This window comes from Manihot esculenta, chromosome 7 (assembly GCF_001659605.2).
Source record: "Manihot esculenta cultivar AM560-2 chromosome 7, M.esculenta_v8, whole genome shotgun sequence".
Classification (NCBI taxonomy): Eukaryota; Viridiplantae; Streptophyta; class Magnoliopsida; order Malpighiales; family Euphorbiaceae; genus Manihot; species Manihot esculenta.
Window position 1 is genome coordinate 32,933,373 of NC_035167.2, and position 23,552 is coordinate 32,956,924.

Here is a 23,552-nt window from a genome sequence, read left to right on the forward strand (position 1 = left end):
AAAGGTAATGGTATACAGCTCAACAATATCTCAATCTCATATTAGTAAATTGATTTATAGATTGCACCATCAAAACATGTGATTGTGGTATAAAGCTCAACAATATCTCAATCTCATATTAGTAGATTGATCTACAGATTGCACCATCAAAACATGTAATTAATGAGTGAGTTTCAACATAATTTTTTTTTGAAATTAAAAGTTTTATAAAATTCAATCTAATTTATAAAATTAAATAATTTTTTATTTGAATAGGAAAAGAATTCTATCTTTTAATTTAAAATTTTCATTTTAAAATTTTTTATAATTTTATAATTATTTAAAAATGACTAGATTCTGTTCCCATAAAAGAGATTGTAATATCCTAATTATATAATATAATTGCAAAACTTTACATGATGTCTCTTTCATTTGTAATCCTGGGATTAATTATACACTTAACTTTTTTAAGTCTTTTTAATAATTGAGATATTTTAAAAAATAATTTTTAATAAAAAAATTGAGATATTTACAGGAAAAAATACACTTTTTAATAATTGAGATATTTTAAAAAATAATCTTTCGCTAAAAAAAAGTTATTTTTAAAAAATAACATAAAGATTTTATTAAAATACCAAATCTTTTAATATAAATTTATTAGTATTCTCTATTTTTCAACATTACAACTAACAATGAAAGGTAAGTTACACATTTGAACCTACCAGTTAGCTTTACAACCAAATCTAACAACCAGCAATCGCGAAGAGTGCTTTATAGCTTTTCACTCTAATGCTAATTTCCTTTGATATCCTTTATTTGAACGACCTGTCGTTCCTCAACTGCCATAAGCCATCAAAATATGATGTCCCAATTCATGTATCAAGTTATTTATCGGTTATTTTCAAATTTAGCAAACCCATAACTTAATTTTTACCTTTTCTTTTAAGAGTAAAATAATTTAATTTTTAAATTTTTATTTCATTAATAAAATCATTATTCTATTAAAATTTATAATTAATTTCTTGAAAAATATTAAAGTTAATTTAAATTAAAGAGATTAAATTATTAAAAATATTAAAAATAAAATTATTACAAATTATTAAAATTAAGATGATTAAATTATTAAAAAATAAAATTTTAAAAATTAAATTATTATAATTTAACTGTGAATTTTACAAAAAGACTTAGCTATCTATTTTAACTTAATTAGCTATAAAATACTATTTTTTTTCATTCTATAATTTTTATTTATTTTATTTTTTATATATTTAAGAAATATAATTTTTTTATTAACTTTTCATATATATATTTTTTAAATTATAAGTAATGAAACCTATATATTTATAATTAAAAAAACACATATATCAAATATACTAAATATATTTTTTAAAAAAGGCACTAAATATTTTGTAATTATTTCGATTTTAGTCACTTAACTGTCTGCTAGTTGGATGAATTTTTCTACTTAAAAAAGACATTTTTTTTGGCATATACTTAAAAACTAAAGACTTAAACGAAGAAATTAATCAATAGAAGTCTAAAACGAATATCATTTTCAACCGTAGGATGTGAGGGATATTTTAATTTTTTTAATAATCTTACTTTTTTAGAGCAATAAATCTTTTAAAATTGACCGCAGGATTCGCCATAAAACAGCATAAAAATTTCAACGATACAATGTCTGACAATAAAACCCCAACACAACGGTCAAAACAAAACCTACTCAACGTCTTCCACGTGTAACCCTCGCCAAAATTTCTCACTTGCGGTTCAGCAATCTAAAACCACCGGCAGCCAACCAATCACAATTCACAACTACTCTCCTCCTCGCTCTCAGTCTCAGCACTCAGCAGGCAGCTCTCCATTCCATTCCCGGAAAAACAAAAAGTTGTCTACGGACGTTGCTCTGCCAATACACTCTCACCACGTGTCCTTCCGCTTTCCGTTTCGCTCCTCACTCGCTGCATCCTATGATTTCCTCGCTCCCTGAACTGCACACCACCGGGCATCAGCAAGGAAGAATGTGAAGCAGAGTGTGAAGTGAATGGTTTATTGTTATTTTGCGGCGGCCTTCCTCCCGGTTGAGTGTTTCCTGAATCGTCTCGGGGCTGGATCCGCTTGCCTCTGTGTTGATTGATAAGGAGAAGCAACACTGGCGGCGATGAGAGGAAGCCTCTTGATTAACCGTCGCGGGGTGCAGAGATTTCGGCAGCTCGCGATCGGTGCTGCTGGATCGGTTAAGATCAAGCTGTTACTATGCTGTTGTATAGTGTTTATGATGCTTGCGCTTGCTGGACGCGCATCGGATTTCATGAGATGGACCAAGCATGATGTTATTGCTGATCAGTTGTCTGTTCCAGGGTGCGTACTTGATAAAATCATTCAGTAAGATAATTAAGTTGTTGCCTTTTTTGGTGTATCTTTTCTTTAACTTTTATTAGATTTTGTTTGATTCAGATTTGGTATAGTCCATTGGCCTTTATTTATTTAATGAAAAGGAATCTTCCTTTGCTTTTGTCTTACTCAAAATTAGTAATGAAGTTATCAATGAATGATTACCTTGATTTAGTTTTAGTTGAAAATTTCCCGCTTTGGAAATTGAAGCTGGAAAGTGGAATTTGAAGAATTTTGAGCTCAAGTTATAGCAACATACACATCACTTAGAAGGAGAGGAAAAAAATATGGACTACTTTAATTTGTTGAATAATGCTTTTTACCGGTTCAATATGTAACTTTTGAGCAGCATTTGGATTTCGAAACCTGGAATTCAAACTGGTGTACAACTTGATAGCTATGGAAATAGGAATTGTCCATGAAAAAACTGAATTCGTGGCAAAAGAGTTCACTTTAAACGTCTAATGTAGACAATCAGAGGAGTTTTGTATTGGTGATTGTTCTATTAGTATATTAATTCATTGATCTGATTTCTACTGGCCAAACAATGGACGCAATATTTCTGCATTTATGTGTTTGTGTTTGTGCATATCTTGAGATTATTTATGTATGTCTCATGGATTATTAAAGCATTAAGTGAATATGCAAGTCATCCTGTGCTTCTTATGCACAGTTGCCTAGCATTTTATGGATTAAGCAATGGTGAATAGAATTCCTTTTGCCCTTAATTAGTTTGAGATTGTAAGCTTGAAGGATGCTGGTGAATATATGTTTGAATATCAACAATCTTAATGCCTTGTGTACATGTTAGAGCATGTTGATCCTTATGTTATTGTTTTGGATTTGTAATTCTTTTGCAGGAAAGGATATGCTATAGTAGTTAACACATGGAAGAGATATGATCTGTTGAAGCAGTCAATTTCCCACTATTCATCTTGTGCTGGGCTTGATTCTATACATATTGTCTGGAGTGAGCCCAACCCTCCATCAGAATCTCTTGTTGAGCATCTCAATCACATTCTACAGTCAAAATCTAAAGGTGCGAGGCGGGCTGAGTTGAAATTTGATATCAACAAGGAAGACAGTTTGAATAATAGATTCAAAGAAATTAAGGATTTGAAGACTGATGCTGTTTTCTCAATTGATGATGATGTTATATTTCCTTGCTCTTCAGTGGAATTCGCTTTCAGTGTTTGGCAGAGTGCCCCAGATAATATGGTGGGCTTTGTGCCCCGTTCCCATTGGATTGATCAATTGGTATGGCTTCGTATTATTACTATGCTTTACTGCAGTAAAGATCATTTGCTTCATCTTTCAAGTTTGTGTAAACATGTGGAAAGATTTTGCTTGTTTCCAATCTCTTTAAGCTTCATATATTTCTTGATGCGTCTATTTTGTTGCAGAACTTCTGAAGGAAATACTTATCTAATTGAATCCAAATTTTATGTTCTTTTTCATGGATATGTGCTACAGAAAATAGCAGTAACAGATGCAACATTCATGAATCAATTTGTGAAAGAAATTAAGTGATGCATGCATTGGTTCTTTCGCCTCGTGCTATACCTGTATATTTGTACCTGAAAGTGTAACTTGACCAATGCTATACTTGATTATTAACTAAGGTTGTAAAAGAGTTCTACTCAATCTTGATAAAATTGCACGCTTGGAATGTAGACATGCAAATTGCAGTTATGTGCCAAAATTTTAATATTAGTGATATTTATTTCCTTTTGGTGATTATTTAGGAATCTGACACTTACCTTCAGGGAGGATATGTGGATTTGCCTTAGGCCTTTCTGTTTATTCATATTTTATGCAGGAAGGGAAAAAGGATTACTACGTATATGGTGGATGGTGGTCCGTTTGGTGGACTGGTACATATAGTATGGTACTTTCAAAGGCTGCCTTTTTCCACAAAAAGTATCTCAGTTTATATTCAAATGAGATGCCAGCATCAATCAGAGAGTACACTACCAAGAACAGGTGCTTCTTCTATTCATCATGAAATATGCTTGTCCTTTTGCTATATTCTGCTGTATTACATGCTAACTGTTCCTTTTAATTTGGAACTCATCCACCAGGAATTGTGAAGATATTGCAATGTCCTTTCTTGTTGCAAATGCAACTGGAGCTCCACCTATTTGGGTGAAAGGTAGATGATTTATCTGACATAAGCCATAGTTATTAACAGTTTATTGACATAATCTCGTTGTCTGGTGTATTTAATAGATTTTACTTAATAATTATAAGTTTAGAAGGGTTTTATGTTATAAATCTATAGAGCAAAGCGCCAAAAAAATTGTTCTAACTACTTAAATGGTTATGGGTTAAACTCCTCCCTTCCCTGCTTTGTCAAAGAAACAGGATAGGATGTCAGAAAAGGAATAGTCTTTGGCTGCTGCAATCGTGTTCTGTCAACATATCTTGTAATGTTATGTTGTTAGTTAATTCATAAATCACCTTGCCTTTTCTCAGCGTAATGCAATTTGCTCCTTCTCCTCATTCTTGTCGGTTATTGAGCTTTTCCTCCTTGTCCTGGTAGCTTAGCTGATAAAGTTCTCTTTTTTACGTGGTATGAGTGATTTATTTGTTTGTTTATTTATATAGAAAAATTAAATCTTTAAAACAAGTTAAAAAGAGGAGGAACAAGATCTTAAGTGAGAGAAAGGGGAAATAAGGAAGGATGAGATGTTAGGTAATGAGCAAAATCTCATTGTTTAAGAAATGATGGCGCCTGAGATCTTAAAATTTGAGGTGAATAAATGGCGCGTATCTCTTAATTGGCAATTCTTGATTTCTTGGTTAAAAGGTCCTATAGTTAACTGTTGGTATAAATATGTTGCTTCTTGACTTATTGACCGGATATGGGCTTGTGTGCCTGATATGGTTCATTAAATCCCAGCTAAATTGGTTCACTGTGACTGTCAGGGTTGTGAATATATTAGTGTGCTTACTGTTCCCTTCAAAGATTTGTTCCTTCACCACCAGTTGCATGCTCTGGTGAAGCATTTTATAGGTTTAGATGGGAACTGGTGAAGGAACTTGCTATTTAGTTGGAAGAACACACGGTTTTCAATGCTGTGGCATGTGATTTATATTTCCATGATCATTATTCTGTACTTCCAAATTTTCTATTTTGGCTTTTGGAATTTTGTTTACGGAGGACATATTGCCAAAATTTTCTCCTCATAAATGTAGTGGTGAGAAAATTTATCTTAATTGGAGTTGTTTGATATGGAAAAAGAAAATGAGGAGATTTGCGTGGATGAGAAGGATTTAACGTCAGATTAAAAATAGAGAAAATTTAAGGACTGACAAAAGCTATGTGCTTCTTGGATCCTAAATAGTGAAACATCAAGGTATCAACTGAGTGATAAACCTTTTAGCTAAACTGATCTTAGACTTGGAATGATGCATTTTGTATTTGGAGGATCATTTAAACAGCATTCTTTTCTTTAATTTTTTCTATGCCCTGCCTTCTCTCTGCGTGCATGGTTAAGATTAGAGACCAGCAACAGGTGATAAAAATTTTCTTTTGTTTTTTTTTTTTTTTTTTTACATTTATGTTGACAATTCTGACAGTTAAAAATGAAAATACGAACAAGAAATAAAACAAAATGTATACCAATTAGCTGCGAAGAATGGAACCTGAATTTTTCTGGTATTATTATAACATTTGGGCTCCTTTGTTTTACAAAAAAATATTTTTAGCTTTTTCTAGCATTTTTGGTACTCACGAAAATTAGTCAGCAAAAAATATATTTTCCTGATAAAAAAAAAATTAAGTCATTTCAAAAAACATGTCGGTCTCTTTTAAAAGAAAAAGTTATTTTCTAGCCTTTGAAAATCTTATTTGAACATTCATATATAAATTTGTTAATATATTTTATTTTTTAAATTAAAATTAACCAATGAAAAATATTTTCCACTTTAAATATATATATACATGTATAATATTTTGTTGATTAATATATTATTAAAAAATTATATATTAATTATTATGTGAGTTGAGATTTTTTTTCATTGGATATTATAAAATGTGCTACATTGAATTAATGAATATTTTATATTGGAGTAGGGGCATTTATATCATTTTTACTATCATTTTCCACTAACATAGTTTTATTTTTCCGGAAGTTTAATATATCAACTAAAAATATTAATTCATACTCCTTGGAAATTGAAATTTCAGGAAATATATTTCTCGAGAATTGAATTTCTCAGGAAATAGATCAGTTTGAACCAAACGAGGCCTTAATGTTTGTTTGCATGAAGATGTAATGTTTCTTTATGACCTGGCACATTGGAGTATTCTGTGGAAATACTGCAATTCTGGTGGATCCCTTTGATACTTTTGTCAATTGTTAATGATTTATCAATGAGTAGTAGGTGGAAAAGTATGACATGTCCCTATGCCTCCATGGCGTGCATGCGAGGAAAACCTTTTAGTTCTTGGATTTCCAATAAAATGAAACAAAGTGAAAAATAAAATTAAAAAAGGAAAGAAGGAAAACTCAAGCTCATGTTAGCATTGCTAGGAAACCTTATAATTCTTGAAATTTCCAACAAAATGAAACAAATGGAAAATAAATTAAAGAAAGAAAAGAAGGAAAACACAAGCATAACTTACTGTTTTTTGGACTTGCATCAGATTATGTTCCTGGGTTAATATCTTTTTCATCAGTGACAAAGCAAATTGAATAGATTATGCTTCTAACATTTCATTCTGTTGTCATACATTGTTAAAAATGTTTCTACTGGTTCTTATTGCATGAGTTTCTTGGTGTGTTTCATTTTCAGTCATTTAGAATAACATATGTATTATGTATAATAATTCTCTGATGTTGCCAATGCAGGCAAGATTTTTGAGATTGGTTCAACTGGAATTAGCAGTTTGGGAGGTCATAGTGAAAGAAGAACAACATGTGTCAACAGATTTGTTGCAGAATATGGGCGAATGCCCCTGGTATATACATCTGTTAAGACTGTTGATAGCCGCCGTGCCTGGTTTTGGTGATTCTGGAGATTTCACTAATGTTTTGAATTGCTGAATTTCCACGTCTTTTCTTGGGTAATCCTTTGAGCGATTTCAGTTCTTTTTATATTTATACTAGTTCAGTTTATGCATTATTTATGTCCTTTCTTTTTTTGTTCTTTTGAGGTAGAAGCTAATTTAACAGTTAATTACGTGTAGTCTCACCATGTCAGTAGAAGATAGTCGCCACTAGTAATACTATATACATTTTGACTTCTTAATATTACTTAGGACCAGTGATGTTATTTTGTGTAACTTTTTTTTTTCTTTTCTCGAAGTTATTCTACACAACTATGCGTATGCATAGTTGTTTTTTTTGTGCGAATTATTTATTATTTTATTTTAATAATATAAATTAATATTTGTTTTTCATATAAGAATGAAGAGTGAGACTAAAAATATTCATGTCCATATATAAATATTAACTTCTCGACCATTGATTATGGGTGAAAGTGTATTTTTTTCATAAAATACATATATTTCTATGCATAATCAATAGCCGAGAAATTAGTGCTCATATGTATGTGAACATATAAGAGATTTCCTTAGTCTCTCCCAAGAATAAAAAGAAACGAAGAAACAAAGGCTATGCCACCTTGTGATTGATTTTTTATGAGATTTAATACTGGAGTCGATATCAAAAACTATGATGTTCCCGATACAGTAATTTTGACAGGATTCCGACTACTAACCAGCTGTTAGTTGACTAGAAAAACGAGACATTTCTCATGGCAACCTGTAATCCTGCAGGAATATGATCATGGCAACCTTATTAAGAGCACTGTCTGAACAAGTTGAGATAGGGGTGAGCAGTATTTGATTCAAACTGAAAAAATTGATCGAACTGAATCGATCGAACTGAATCGATTTGAAATTTTGGTTTGATTTTTTATATTTTTCGGTTTGGTTCGGTTTTTAATTTTAAAAATTTTGGTTATTTCAGTTCGGTTTGATTTTAATCAGAAAAAAATCGAAAAAATCAAACCGAACCGATTAGTGATAATAATATGTTTTTTCAATAATATAGAGAAATTAAATCATATTAAGATTAAAATATTTTAATTAAATTTTAAAATACTATAATTGAAGTGTAAAAAATAAAAAATTTATTAAAAATCAAAACTGATTAAATCGAACCGGTTCGATTCGATTCGGTTTCTGATAAAAATCTATTTGGTTCGGTTTTCATAAACACTAAAATTTCAATTTTTAGTTTATTTAATTCGATTTGATTTTGAACCGAACCGACCGAATCCTCACCATAAGTTGAGATGAATAAACATCATAGAATATACTTATATATTTATACTTATATATTAGCCTAACTTCACATTTTCAATGAGATAGCTCATAGCTTCCTTCTTTGCTCATCATTCCAAAAGAACCAAGGATGTTGACTGGCACTTTTATTTGGTTATGTCAATATTTTATTATCAACTCCCACCTTCAACCAATTCTTATATTTTAAGGATAACTTACAATTTAATCCCTATAATTTAGTGAAACTTACATTTGAGTCCTTATAGTTGTAAAAACCAGCTATTTAGTCCTTGCAACTTTAAAAAATCAACAAATTAGTCAATGCCGTGTAGGATTCTTTTGTTTTATTCACAGCTTCATTTCTATAATTCCAATATATTCTAACAATTTAGTCTCCATAGTTTAAATATACTCAATAAATTAGTCATTATATAAATAACATAATGAATTTTTCATATAAGAGAGCAATTTGTTGATTTTTTCTTTTAACTACAAGGATTAAATAGCTAATTGTTGAAAGTACAGAGACTACATGGACTAAATTATAGTTTACCCTATATTTTATAATTCTTTCAAGTCTCTCAAGCCCCAGCAGCCTAATTTTAACCAGATTAACGCTTTTAATAATCAAGATCAAGGTAGAAACTGTAAGAATTTACTGATAAACAATTAGGTAAGGAATAGGAAGCAATTTCATTATGATAGTTCCATAATAGATTTGCAATTCCATGCACATATGATTTTTACATATAAGTCTTTGTCTATCTCTTAATAAGACATATAAGCCTGGCTAAAAAACACAAACTACGGAAACAAAAACAGGAGTTAACACTGAAGATTAAGCTAAATTTTCCTGATGAGTGTGCAGATTTGCGCGCGCGCACACACGTGTATACAATTATTTTCAGTTAAATGAAATGAGGAAGTAGGAGAATGAGCAAAACATGTTGACTTAAAAAATCTGTATTCAAATTGCCCTTATTGTACATCAGTACTAAGAGGAAAGAAAACATGTGTCTTCTCCTCCTGTGCTCCATAGGAAATGAGCATACTTTGATGCATAATAATGGCTGTCTGGTGCAGCTTCTATTGCTTGCTGATAGAACTCTTCTGCACTCCACAAATCTTTCCTTACTACCCACAAGAAATCTGCGTAACGGCTGAACGTCTCGGGGTCTGCTTGTCCTGTCATTATCGCTCGCTTGAAGCACTCCTCAGCCCTGTGAAGTTCATACAGAATACAGACACTAAGACAAGGACAGACGCTAACATTTACATTCAGGAGGTCAAAGTATATTAAAAATAAACTCATATTCAATATTCTCCCATTTGAAAACTAAAATTTCAGGGGTGATAGCCCTAGTCTGCCCTCTTAAGTCTCTGTCAATGCGTACTGGTGAACTAAGTAGAAGACTCACCTGTCGTAGTCATGGCGAACTAAGTAGAGAAACTGAGCATAATTAGAGAGAAGAGAGTTATTTGGATCCTCAGATACACTCATCTGGTAAACAATATCTGTTGTATGAAACTCCAAATAATCCTCTGCTTCAAGCTCTACCGAAATGGCTGACACAAGCTGCTTCTTTGTCTCCTGATCAAGAACTGGATATGTTGATTTTTCTTGCAGCATTGAAGCTTCTTCCACCATTGATTTCCACAACTTCATCTCCTCCTCGTCCTTGATCATTTCTTCATATCCAGGAAATGAAATTTCAGGCAATGAAGTCAATGATCTCTCAACACTAACTTGTTTTCTACTCATTTCTTGTGTGGTAACCAAATTATGGTGTAATCTTCGAGATCTGTTGGCTGCCATATTATCAACCAGTGAATTTACAGTGAAATTAGCTGAAAGACGCATCACGTCGACCATGAGATTTGGAGTTCGAGAGAAGACTTGTTTAAATAACCAGACATAGGAAGCATTCATTTCTTTGTGAAGCTTATTCAGAACTCCATGTAAATCTTCTCTGCAAAGCTCTCCTCTTGTAGATACAGCATAATTTTGAAGCTCTCGAATCATAAACACCATTGAAGAAAAAGCTTTCTTGGCAGAACAGTGTGCAAAATCCTCTGAATCTACAGAACCCCCTTCGCATTTTTGCTTTCTACCAATTATCCTCAGAGATAAAGGGATTTCAACACTGTTTGCTTTGCGAACAATGCTCATTTTTTCAATCTCATCTCTCTCCGACAACTCTCGTTGGATTCCAAGAAAATTAGGCTCCAGAAAAGTAGGCAAAAACGAAATGGAATAATCAGTTCTTTCTCTGCTCTTATCCCCACCATTACATGTTGAGTTTTTAGAAATCTTGCCATCTGAAACACAAAATTTTCTTGGGAAATCTTCAAACTCATCATCAAAAGACCCTTTAAAATGAGCCCTGCAAGATTGTTTTAGGCCAGAACTTGGGAGATCACCACAAGAAACGAAAAGGATACAAGGACGACCAAATGAATATGAGAAAGAGAGATTGCATTGGCTTTGAAATGAGGATAGAGAGGACGATCTTGCGCAGACAAGTTTCAATGAATAAGATGATGAATGAGCAGCTAAAAGATTGAAATTTTGCAGGCTTTGAAGACTCTCTAATCCCATTTAATGAACAAAGATTGATCCTCTTTTCAAGGCTAGAAGAAGAAGATGATGAATCAAAAGAGAGAGAGAGAGAGAGAGAGACTCTAGATGTTGCTCTTGCTTTTCAGTTCAATCCCACCTGAGATTTTGAATAAAAGCAACCCACAAGAGTCAAAACAAAAATCAAAATCTCCTTTGGATGAAAGTTGTATCAACTTTCTCCAATTTCTCAAACAGAGACTCGAAGAAGAAAGGAAAATTCCCACAAGAAAAAATGAGTTGAATTGGTTTATGTAAGAAAATGGGAACTAAATATATTAATTTATCAGAGGAAAAAGGAAAAAAAAATGGTTATTACCAAAAAGTTTATGATTGTAATGTGATCGCCAGAACGGTTCTTCAGTTGTTTCTTTGAAAGAAACAACAAGAAAGAGAGAGAAAAGAGAACTGAATCGAATTTGTTTCGTTAATTTTTGGCAAACAACGTATGAAAAATAGTAAACCCTTTTTTACTGATTTTGTTTTGGTGGTTAGTTTTATTTGATTTTTTAATATGAATTTTATATTTCCTTTACTTATATACTCTCTATATATTATTTTATTATTAATCCTTGAAATTAATTAATTTCACTTTTAATGTCCACTAAATAGAGTATAAATAACCAGGAATAAATTAACATTTCAAAAAAGAAAATAACTTATAATTTGTGATTGACAAAAAATGTGTTTTTTATATTTTATTATACTAATTTTTTTTAAATATATTGTGTTTCATATATAATATAACATCTATATGAGAATATAATTAAATTTATATAAGTAATAATATAAAATTACATAATATTATATTTAATTATATATGTATATAATTTTATAATTTTTTTATGACATTATTTTATCAGAACTATCAGCATTTCCTAAAATTGCTTGATGACCCAAAATGCTTGTGACTCCTTTGACAAACCTCAAAAAATCCAAAACCATTGAATTAAAAATATATTCTAATTTATTGATACCAAAATTATTTTTAAAATTAAAAGATTTCGAGTTCAAACTAAAATCACAAATCATATAAAAGAAAAATCTACATTTCAAAGAGTATCTAATATGCCAAAAGCAAAACCAACAGCATACCATCTAAAGGTTTGTCAATGTTTTTCACAATGGGTTTGATCCCATTTGCAGTGCCTTGCACCCAATTGGAGTCGCCTCCGGCTAGACCTTCAACGGCATTTTTGTTTTGGTTTGTCGAGACTTGGATTTCGCTCCTCGCATCACTCCATTTCGGATTTTACTGCTATAATCTCTAATTTAGCCATCAAGTCCACGATTCTCCGCTGGTGTTATACTCATGGTACTTAATATCCTTTTCCATCAGATTATAGTTCTGGGAAAAAAGCTATCATTATGAAGATGGCTTAATCGAAGACTTTACACCTCGATATTAGAGTCTCCAAGAAGGAGTTGCTAAAGACTATGGCGAAGACGACTCTAGTTCTATTCTCTCGTGTGGCAACCAAATTGATCCAGTGAGTCAATCATTTCTACTCCAGCTCCTCTAAAGAATCTATTATTGTCAATAATGCGACAATTACTCCATTTATTCTGCTGCCTTTTGCGAGTTGAAAGCTCAATGTAAAATTAATTCCATCGATTCGAGCTTCAATTCCTTTTTCCCTGAAAAGGAAGAGATTGTAGCTAAACTTAAAAGTCCTAAAGTACACGAACAAGAAGAAACAGTGATTATGCTTAGGAAGCTCACTAGAGCCCAAGAGGAAATGAGTCCCTTTTTCTACTTCTCAATTATTTACAACTCTCCTTTCCTGTATGTTTTGAGAAACTGTATTATGTAAACGAATGTCATCGTTTCACTGGTGAATTTTTCTGGCGAAAGCAAACAAAGTTAAAATCGCAAGGTCAGGATTTCTTCCATTTCATGCAATTTTTCTGGTGAATTTTTCAATAACCATTTCACTCCCTCTCCCACAATTATATTTTATGGGAACTTTTAAAAACCACATAGTAACTCAAACTCAAATCAACTTACTCAGGTGCAAAGAAACTAATCAGAATTGCATGAAACACGATATCATAGATAAGAGTGACGCAAATCAGAATCCACATTTGATTCAAATGACAAATGCAAATGTGAATTTGAAATCTCCTCTTGCTCTTTGCTTTCGCTCTAATTATATGCTATCGTCCACAGAATAAGAAATCGATTTCTATATGGACGAGTTCTTGTTCTTTGGCTTAGATTTCCCTTCTTCGGAAGGGTAATGTCAAACAAGGGATCTAAGAGATGAAGAAGAAGCAATCACGAGCTCCCCATCGACAAATCCCTAAATTGCATTACTCAGAGAGTAAAAAATACAAGATGTGAGCAACGACAAAAGATTAATGATGGTCAGATGTAGCCTTGGTAAGTTCCTTTCACTCTTTGCAACAACTTACTAGCGGCAAACGAAAGGAGTGAGGATTTTATTGATTGGTCCAGCAAAGATGTTTCTGCAGACTCCATGGAAGGGTAGGATTGATAATTTGTGAAACTTGATGGGTGAAGGAGGACAAGTTGAGCATGGAGGTTACAGAGATTGAGAGATTGTGATTAAAATTTTTGGCATCAAGTGCATTTTTCGCTGTCAAATTTAGTCGCTTCACTTCCTTTTCGAGAAGTGAGGGTTTGTGATTAAAAATTTCAGCTTCCATTGTTGGTAGTGGGTGAGGAGAAAGAGAGAGGTGAGAGATGGGATTTAGGATAACTGTGATAAGAAATGGGCTTCTCTCTTGTTAGGTTTAAACAAACTAATGAGTCCAAATTTATGAAATTATATTTTAAATAAATATTAAAAATAAATAATGATTTCAATATATTCTATTGATTGATTATATTAAAATTATTTTTTTTTCTAAAAGATACCAAAGTTATTACAACTTATTAAAATTTCCATTTCAAAAAAAATAAAAAAAACTTACTAAAATTTAAATTCTTAATTTCTCTTGAACACGAGTTCATGACTTCGTTACCAAAAATAGATATAGTTAGCCGACAACTACTTAATTTGGATTATTTCAATCGTGCAGTTAACTAAGTCAGTTTCTTCAAAATTTATTTTGGATTATTTAATTGTTTAGTTTATTATTATATTATTAAAGTCGATATTTAAAATTAAATTTTAATGTAATATATTATAATAATAAATATATGGAAAAATTTTACAATGTTCAACATTTTTGGTACAATGAATGGAAAATTGTATGTGTCTGTTTCAAACTAGAATTTCTGACAACCAACTGACTCGGTCAAAACTGAGTCAGCCACCGAGTCCACCTCATTCCCCACCTGTACCGCCACCTACGTTCTTCGATTCCGTTTCTCCGACCCATCCTGTTCATGACTCCAAAACTCCCCCAAAAACGTCTTGGCTGCATCCAAACTCGGGTAATAAGTCGGCTCCATGAACAGCTGACTCAGTGAGTCACAAGTCTCAGAAGTCGCCAAAATCCGATTCCCTTTAGCCTCCAAGCTGCCCATAACCACCACCAGCAGCTGCTTATATCCGTAGAAAAACCTCTTCAACGCCGCCTCAGTCGCCTGCAGCCCCTGAAGTAAACTAATCTTATCGAATTCTCTCTTCTCGCTGTACAATCTCATCGCCGCCTCCTGTATCCTTGGTCCACCCTTGGGGTCAACCTCCACGCCGAGAATCTCCGGAACCTTGTGCTTCAAGTCCTTGCATGATTTCGTTATCTCCACCAGCGCTCTCGATCGGAAACAGAACTCCTCTGTTTCATCTAGTGATCGCATGAGCAATTGGTTTTTGAGCCTCAAAAAATCGTCTGGATCCAGTAACAGATGCAAATCTTCTATTTCTGATAAAAGCTTCCAAATTCTTTCGAGCAAATAGCAATCGCTTGATGCCTTATCGAATTTCTTGCTTTCGATTCTTTCAATTACGCGTTTAATGAGCTCTTTAGCTACTTGAATCCACGACTCTAGAATCTGGTGTATGGTGTACAGCGTTTGGTTCTCGTGGTTGTCTATCTGATCGTAAGGATTCTTCTTGAGACTATGAACGTCGCTTGGCTTGCAAATGGCGTCGAAGTGGAGGTTAGGTTTCCCGGCGAGGTTCGGCTCTCCGAGACCTAGAGTGTATGGACACTGCCTCATCTCGCATTCGATGGTGTAGAGGATTTTCTGCGCGATGTCCTCCGATTTCTGCCACGTCGCAAGGAGAGGAAGGAGGCTGGCCTCGCTAGTCAAGTTGACCACGGTGGTTTCAGGTGAGACCTTCCATACCTCAGCGTAACTCCCATCCCGACCCAAAATGCCGTTAGATGAACGTAAATCAAACACCGGTGCCGTCCCACGTGTGTCTCCATCTTCTTCGTTGTCTTCACAAAGTATAGCAACCAGCTGAATCTGTGAAGTAGCAAGCGACTCGAGCCTCCGCTTCCATTCTCTCCGATTCGCATACGGTCTCGGGTCCGATAAAATGGTTGAAACGAGCCGAAATGTGATCTCTAGAGCCTGCAAAGCCGGTTTCAAAATCGACTCGTTTTTCCAATCTGGAAACTCCTTACAAGTCCACAGCTTCCTCAACTCAGGCAACCGAAGGTAGTGCTCGTAAGCCGAACAAGATGAATCAGATGCGGGAACCGGCGAGATATTGGTGACTCCACGAAACGTCGTCGTTGAAGGGATCATGACATGAAGCTTGTTGGATAGTTTAGGGGACTTGTTTGGGAGATCAGAGGAGACCATCTTAGCTTTCCAATCTAAATCAACCATGTTTTCATGAAAAGAAAAAGTGGATAAAAAGAACAAACGTTAAGATATAAGTTTCCGAAGATTTGTGTTTGACAGAGAGACAGGAGAGAGGGGGAGGAGGAATATATAGAGGGAGGGAGGAGGGAGAAGGAAAGAAAAGGCGTGTGGAAGGAAGGAAAGAGAGATAGATAGGAAGGAAGGTGCACGAAGGGCAAGGGAATTTGAAATTTAAAAACAATTAAATTTTGTTTGGTAATAGGAAAAAAAATTAGGGAGGGGCAAGTGCAGGAGATGGAAATGTGGAAATGGAAGGAAAAGTGAAGCTTATCCATATCACCTAACGTGGAAGGAAACTGCCCATGTCGGAATGTAGTAAAAGGTGCGAGTGGAACCTCCAAGTTGGACATTACTCTATCCTCACTTTCTTCTTATTATTATTCCATACCAAACTGGTACTATTAATTATTAATTATTTGGAAAAAAAAGGTAATAATTTCTAAAAAGTGATTCCAAATAAAAAAAATAATTAAATTTAGCCGTATTTGTGTGGAATAAATGTAAGAAGCAGTTGTAGATATAAATAAATCATCCACCTTGTTGACTTCCCATTTCTTTCTTTCATTTGATGGTTGGATTTTTTTTTTTCACCAATATAATATAAATCATGTTTAGCATAACTGTTTAAATTATTATCAAAATCATTATATTAAATATGTTAGTTAAAATTATTAAAAAATATCTGCATATTTAAATTTAATTTTTTCCAATTAATTCCAATAATATAAAATTTTATTTCAATGTCAACAAATTTAAATAATATAGAATTAAATCTATTGAATTCCAATTACGAACCCAAAGCTTAGTCAGGGTTATTCTTTAACTGTCAACAATTATAGATGAATGGTGGTATTTTCAGATGATAATGTTGTCCGAGAAAATGACTGCAAAAAGACGACCATTGAATCGCAACGTGTATAATTTTGATCACACGGCAAATGTATCGCAAATTTAGTACAAAGCTTATACTCATCCTTGAAATTTAAAGAAATAAAAAGCCTGAGCGGCTCCTCTCTCATATTGATTATTGATGCGGATGGTTTTGTTATTAATAATCCTTAATTAGATTTAATTTTCATATGAATCTCATATTATTATGTTTTAATTTTAGAGATATAAATAAATAAAATTTAAATTTTTTAAAATTTAAATTAACTCAGTTTGTTATATTTTTGCTACTACGTGTTAGATGATGATGTGGACATCCTTCTCCTTGATTCTTATCTTTTTATTTTACACCTGGCAAATATCGGGTGGCCTAATATCGCACTAACCTTCAATCCTCCTTGCAAAGGTACATAAAAAGAAGATTTTATTTGAATTCTAATAAATAGGTAGCTGAGTGACTGCCAGGCCAATAAATAATACGTCTCTAAAATGGCCACAGCTAGTACGTCGGTAAGGCTTTCAACTAAATCATGAGCTAACTCTTTTGGCATCTTTTCCATAATTATCGTAATCTAAATTTTATATTAATATAAATTTTAATTTTCATTATTAAAATTATTTTTATTTTATTTTATGGATTACACATGGAATTCATGGAGCTGACTCTACTAAAACTTTCATTCACTGGCAAATAGATGGTGGCCATCTGTAGGTTTCGTACAATCAAATCTATGGGTGTTTTAAAACTGTCTCAACTACTACATCCATTACCCAACAGCTAATTTATCATAATTTTAATGTTTTTAAAAAATAGTTTTAATGCTATTAAATTTAAATTTGTTAATTAAAAATCTAGTTTTTCTTTCTTCTTTTTATTTTTTACTTTTTGTTTTTGTCGTCTTATTACCGTTCGTTTGATTTTTGAAACGTTGGCTACGTTCGACTACATGGGGATTCGATCTCCGCGTTTACCGCGACCAATGGGAAATCCAGAAGAAACTCCACCGCCTACCATTGGCACACGTGTCTCCTTACGTACACATAAAGTAGACTGGGCCTGGTGGCTTCCAACTCGACAACGCTTCATCTCTTGCCAACTAATCACACGGCCAAGCACGTGAGTGTGACCCCTAAACTCAACACGTGGCGTGGGAGTCACGTGAGTCACCCACCGTTATCTACTCCCCACCTGTCTGATCTTAGGTGGACACATCAAGTCACATCGGCGGTGCCAGACAAGGCAGTTCGATCGGTGCCATGTGGATTCTACTACTGTTGCATTCGGTAAATGATTTATTGGCTGACACGCCTAGTCACATAGCAGTAATATGAAAAAAAAAAATTCATGCATGGCCGCCTAGTCAGTATTTTTATTTTAATTTTTATCATTATAATAATTAAAATTTTGCGAGGTTTTCTTCAAGATTTAATTTGAATATCTTTAAAAAAAATTAAATTAATGTATTTTGGGCTGGAACCGCCATGTATATATTAAAAAAAAAGGTATTATTATAATATTATACTAAATGGTATGACGTGGAATAATAATGGTTGGCTTTTTTTGACTTTGAAGGGAGCCAATTGCGAGCTAGCAGGGCAGGTTTCCCAGCAAGGAAGCATGTTTTGCGGCTTGTGATGCGGCTTTGTTCGTCGAAGGAAAAATAAGAATTAGCTATTAATAGGTATTAAAATAAATGATTTGATATTTTTTTAAATAAAATTAAATAAATACTTATTAAAATCACTTTATTTTTTAATAATTTTTTTTTTCTATTTTGTGGTAGATTAGGAAGAATAAGAATATGAAAGATGGTGGCATTGCATGTATAGAGGAAGAATAGGTGGCATAAGATTAGTGGTCAATGTTGTGTAAAGAGAGAGTATGGGGATTTCGTGCTTCCAATTCCTCCACTAACTCTCTGTATCGCTTCAAAGTTCCGAAGGACCCTCACCTCCACATCACCTCTTTAATAATTTTTTTTTGTTGCTTTCATTTGTTTTGGTGTTTTTTTTAAAAAAAAAAGATAAATAAGCTTCTTTTTTTTTAAGCAATGTTTAGAGTATCATTCTTCTGCGATAAATTCAAGAGTATTATCCCTTGCCCTAATCAATAGAGTTGTTGTTGATCCTATTATAGATTCCTTTCTTGTTTGATCAAACCAAGGCAGACAACAAAAGAATAAAACAAAAAATGAACATAGGTTTGATTGGAGTAATTAAGAATATTATTGTTGATGTTGATCCCTAAGAATTCTTGTAATAGAAACCACAAAGAAACATATAAAAATGCTATATTTAGATTATATTTGAAGTTTTATAGTGTTTATTATTAAATAATAAATATTATGAGATGATTCTCTAGTCAAGTCAAATTGGATAAAATTATGAAGAAAAAAACAGGGAAAAGGATGATAAGATTAGTGTGTTGTTGTCCTGAGATGAGCTTGCAATGGATAGACATCACATGAGAAATATGAAACCATTTGCTTCCTTATTGTATGTCAATAAGTCATGACATGTTTATAAAATTATGGATTTATTAATTTAATAATTACGATTGGAAACTTTTTTATATGCTTTTTTTTTTCTTGTGTTTGATGTTTATCTTTAATTTTGATACTTTTAGAGAGTGTACAAGGTTTTTATAAATTTTCACACTTAAATTGAAGTCGAATTTTAAAAAAAGAGAAACTCAAAATCTATTAGAATTCTAAGCAGATCGATCCATCAACACATTATCCAATTTGTAATTAAAAAATGCCAGACCGATCAAGAGTTCAGACTGACTAAGAAAAAGTCTAGTTAGAGTTCTAAGCAGACCGATTCATCAATACACCATTCAATTTGTAATTAAAAAAGATCGAACTGATCAAGAGTTCGGATCTGTCAAGAGAAAGTCTAGCTCATTTAATATAATAGAAAGTAAAAAAGCAGATTTAATTATGTCGTAATTCTATCTATACAAACCCCGAAAAGTAATTTAAATATTATATTTAATTAAATTTATTTTATTATTTTAAACCAAAAGAATTAATTTATTCTTTTTGGTTGGATTTTGTGAAAAGGGGAAGAAATGGAAGATGGTGGAATGATTAGGCTGCCATCTTTTGACAATAACAGTACTAAAAAGAGAAATAACAGTAATGTGTCGTGATATCCTTTAGGAAAAAGATTGCGGCATTCGGTCAATGGGATAACGCCAGAAACGCTCTCACCATTCATCCACTTCTTTTATGGATAATGCCAAACCATATGCAGATACGTCCATTAACAAAATTTTAACTCCACACATGAATTCCAGGATATCGATCTTAATCTATAGTTAAGCAATTTTTCTTGGGTAGATGCATCCAGTTTAATAACCGTCGCTCCTTTCACTTTCCTTTGAATCGAGTCAAGATCCACAAAAATATATTAGACTCAGAACTTAAAACAATCTTAGACAGACCTGCTCGTCGGACCAAATTTGGACCACCAAATGTTCGACGGGTTGGTTCGCATTTGAGTCCAGAGACTAGACATGATAATAAATAAATAGGCCCAGTTCTTCCGTAACCCTTTTTCGCATGCGCACTGAAGAAAATTAAATGACCGCCTGACGTAGGTGAGAAAATAAACACTTTTGTACGTATGGACCTATCTGACAGGAATGAGCGTCATTGTAGTAGAAAAGCCTAAAATCACGGTAGTGGAAAAGCCGTTTAGGCGTCACTAGTAAGCAAAAGAAAGGAAATAAGAGGGTGGGGAAGCATTGAATAAAGGGCAAATTTACTCAACTACTATAAATTTTATTTTTTCTGCATTTCAGAATATCACAATTAATATTATGCAATTAAAATGTAAGATTTTTGTATCTGTTGAGATAAAATTTAAACATTAGCGAATTCGAAATTTAATTTGACTGGAATAATTTTTTATTTATTTATCTAAATAAATGAATTTAAATTTGTGTGATTTTGATTCTGAAGTGGGGTTGGCTAGCAGGTCAATTATGCATATTATTAATTAGGCTCTTGTTTTGACAATCAGAGAAGATATTATACATTATTCAAATAGTGTAAATCAACATCAATCCCTTAAAAGGGGATTATTCAGAGATCCATATTTCATTCAAATGGGATAAAGACTTATCATTCAACTATTATTTCAATGGATTTTCTGGAATTTGAGGAATGAGTACTATGATTTTAAATGCAAAAAATTTACTTGTGAATTTTTATATATAATTTTTAAAAAATTAAAGTACCTGTGGTAATTTATAATTTATCCGTCGATTTTTTTTAATTTTTTTTTCAAAATTATTTCTCGTTTTTAAGAAGAATATAAAGTATTATTTATATATATATAGGGCTAACGATTTTGGTGGGATTAACATTAAGCCATCTTTTTCATTATCCCTTGGCTAAAAGTCAACGGTTGCTTAATAGGAAAACTGTCACTTGAATTCTAGACAAATGGGTTTTTCAGATAAGCACTTATTTTCCTGTAATATTTGACTTCCAAGCCCATTAGGACACCACTGTTTTTATTATTATTATTATTATTATATATATATAAATTATTATAAAATTTATTAATTTTTATAAAATTAATTGGTTAGTATTTAACTCAAAATCACCCAATTAAAATTTTACTATATTTTATAAAATGTAACTCTTTAATTATACCTTAAATTACTTATATTTAGATTCTATAATTTTAATTTAACCTATTTTTTAATTATTTTGATTAAAATAAAATAAATTAATTAATATTTATACTATTTAATCTTTTTTATTAAGATTAAAATAAATTAACTAATTTTTTTTTTAACAAAATGATTAAAGAATCTTATAACGTTTTAATTAAGTGATTTTAAAATATAAATAAATTAGTGAAATTTTTTAAAAATTCAGAAATATAATAATAGTTTTTAAAAAAAAGTACAAAATAAAGGAAATTTATATGTTTATGTTTTGAATTTATTATATAAAATAAAGGAAATTTATATGTTTATTTTTTAGATTTATAATAAATTGAATTTAAATAAATTTTTTTATCAATTAATAATTGAATTTACTCCTATAATCATGGTATTTTATCTCCAAGGAATCACATCATATATCTTTATATGGCTAAAATGTCAATTTATCACTGAAGTATGTAACAATGATTCAAAATATTAAATTTTATTTTTTCAATTTAAATTTATATTTAAATTATTATTAAAATAATGATTTATTAAAATTAAAAAATATGAGTTCCGTTCTACTTAGTATATTTAGTTTTAATTTGATTTATTTAATATTTTAATAATAGTTTAAAAAATAAATTTTCAATCGACTTTTTGATATTTATTATATAATTTATTTGACATTTTTATATTTTTTTAACTCATGACTTGTATTTTATATATTTTTTTCTAAAATTAAATTATACAAAAATTTTGAATTTAAATAAAATTTCACTACTTACCTATTAAGAGATTTAGCATATTCTTAAAGAGAAAATTTTTTTGATTCAATAAAAACCTAAAGGAAAGTATAGCGAAAGGGTCAAGGAAAGTATAGCCTTTAGAAGGAAAGGTTCAAATTAAAAAATTTAATTAAATTAAATTAATTTAAAATTGTAGTTTAATTTTTTATTTAATTTGATTCGATTTTTATTTAAAAAAATTTTAATTATTTTGTTTCTTTATAAAGAAAATAATAATTTTAAATAGGTAAGTATACGATTTCAATTCAAGATTTCCACGTCTGTATTTTAAAAGTAAAAGAAAAACAATCATATTGCTCTTTGATAAACAAAAAGTAAAAGACTTGCTTCTCATTAGGTTGCCTATAATTATTATTTCAAGTCATTGAGCTTTCAATGAATAAATAAATCCACAAGAGAAATTTAAAATATAAAAATATTTGGTATTTGAATTTTTCTATTTATGGGACAATGCATGTGAGCATACATGAATAATAAGTGGGAAAAAATAAAATTAGGGATAAGTTCAATAGCTTGGAAGAGTATTGCAAAGGATAACTAGAAAATTGGAAATGCATTTCTATTGGTTGAATTCCAACTCAAACAAGGAACAGCGTATCTTATCCCTTCCTCCAGCTATTCAAAATTTCTATTAATGGATTCCTTTCTTGTTTCATCATATATCAACCTATATTATCATTCATTTGAACATTTTTTATTTTCAAAAATATAATTTAAAAATATGTTTAACAACTATTTTTAATATTATTAAAAAAGATCAAAATTTTTTTAATAAATGATCATTTAAATTAAGATCTGAATCTTTAATGAGTATTTTTCAAAATAATAATTTTTTTCTAATTACACGTCAAATAATTATTATTAAAATCAATTCCTCTCTCCAGATTTTGATTTTTAACTATAGAGATGTAATTATCAAATTAAAAATAATCCTACAATTGAAAATTATTAAATAATTTAATTAATATTGATCTAACCCAAGTATTTTAGTGGGATAACTCCGAGATTGATATCTTAGCAAGATACGTTGGAGATGATTTGCACTACCACCAAATCTAAAACAAATTGATACAGTTTTGACCATTTTGCCTTCACAAAAGTCTTTTAAATACTTG

At 31.5% G+C, this 23,552-nt stretch overlaps 3 protein-coding genes across 5 annotated transcripts; 1 reads left to right on the forward strand and 2 right to left on the reverse strand.

The window, feature by feature from the left end:
- Positions 1 to 1,689: 1,689 nt before the first annotated feature.
- Positions 1,690 to 7,663, forward strand: LOC110619716 (glycosylinositol phosphorylceramide mannosyl transferase 1). 3 transcript variants are annotated; one of them, XM_021763263.2, is made up of 5 exons: positions 1,696 to 2,364; positions 3,234 to 3,630; positions 4,193 to 4,356; positions 4,455 to 4,525; positions 7,230 to 7,663. In XM_021763263.2, exons 1-5 carry the CDS (start codon positions 2,141 to 2,143, stop codon positions 7,388 to 7,390), a joined length of 1,017 nt encoding a protein of 338 aa, XP_021618955.1. In that variant the 5' UTR covers positions 1,696 to 2,140; the 3' UTR covers positions 7,391 to 7,663. The 3 variants fall into 3 exon arrangements, with proteins under 3 accessions (XP_043814498.1, XP_021618955.1, XP_021618956.1); XM_021763264.2 differs by having other exon boundaries at positions 1,701 to 2,340; XM_043958563.1 differs by lacking the exon at positions 4,455 to 4,525 and having other exon boundaries at positions 1,690 to 2,364; positions 7,230 to 7,379.
- A 1,697-nt stretch (positions 7,664 to 9,360) lies between these two features.
- LOC110619703 lies at positions 9,361 to 11,791 on the reverse strand. The gene is made up of 2 exons (XM_021763247.2): positions 10,087 to 11,791; positions 9,361 to 9,888 (listed from the first exon to the last, which is right to left on the reverse strand). The coding sequence occupies exons 1-2, from the start codon at positions 11,265 to 11,267 to the stop codon at positions 9,663 to 9,665; spliced, it is 1,407 nt and encodes a 468-aa protein (XP_021618939.1). The 5' UTR covers positions 11,268 to 11,791; the 3' UTR covers positions 9,361 to 9,662.
- Positions 11,792 to 14,408: 2,617 nt separating this feature from the next.
- On the reverse strand, positions 14,409 to 16,221 carry LOC110619535 (nematode resistance protein-like HSPRO2). Its single transcript, XM_021763045.2, has one exon. It carries the CDS (start codon positions 16,036 to 16,038, stop codon positions 14,602 to 14,604), a length of 1,437 nt encoding a protein of 478 aa, XP_021618737.1. The 5' UTR covers positions 16,039 to 16,221; the 3' UTR covers positions 14,409 to 14,601.
- Between the last annotated feature and the right edge of the window lie 7,331 nt (positions 16,222 to 23,552).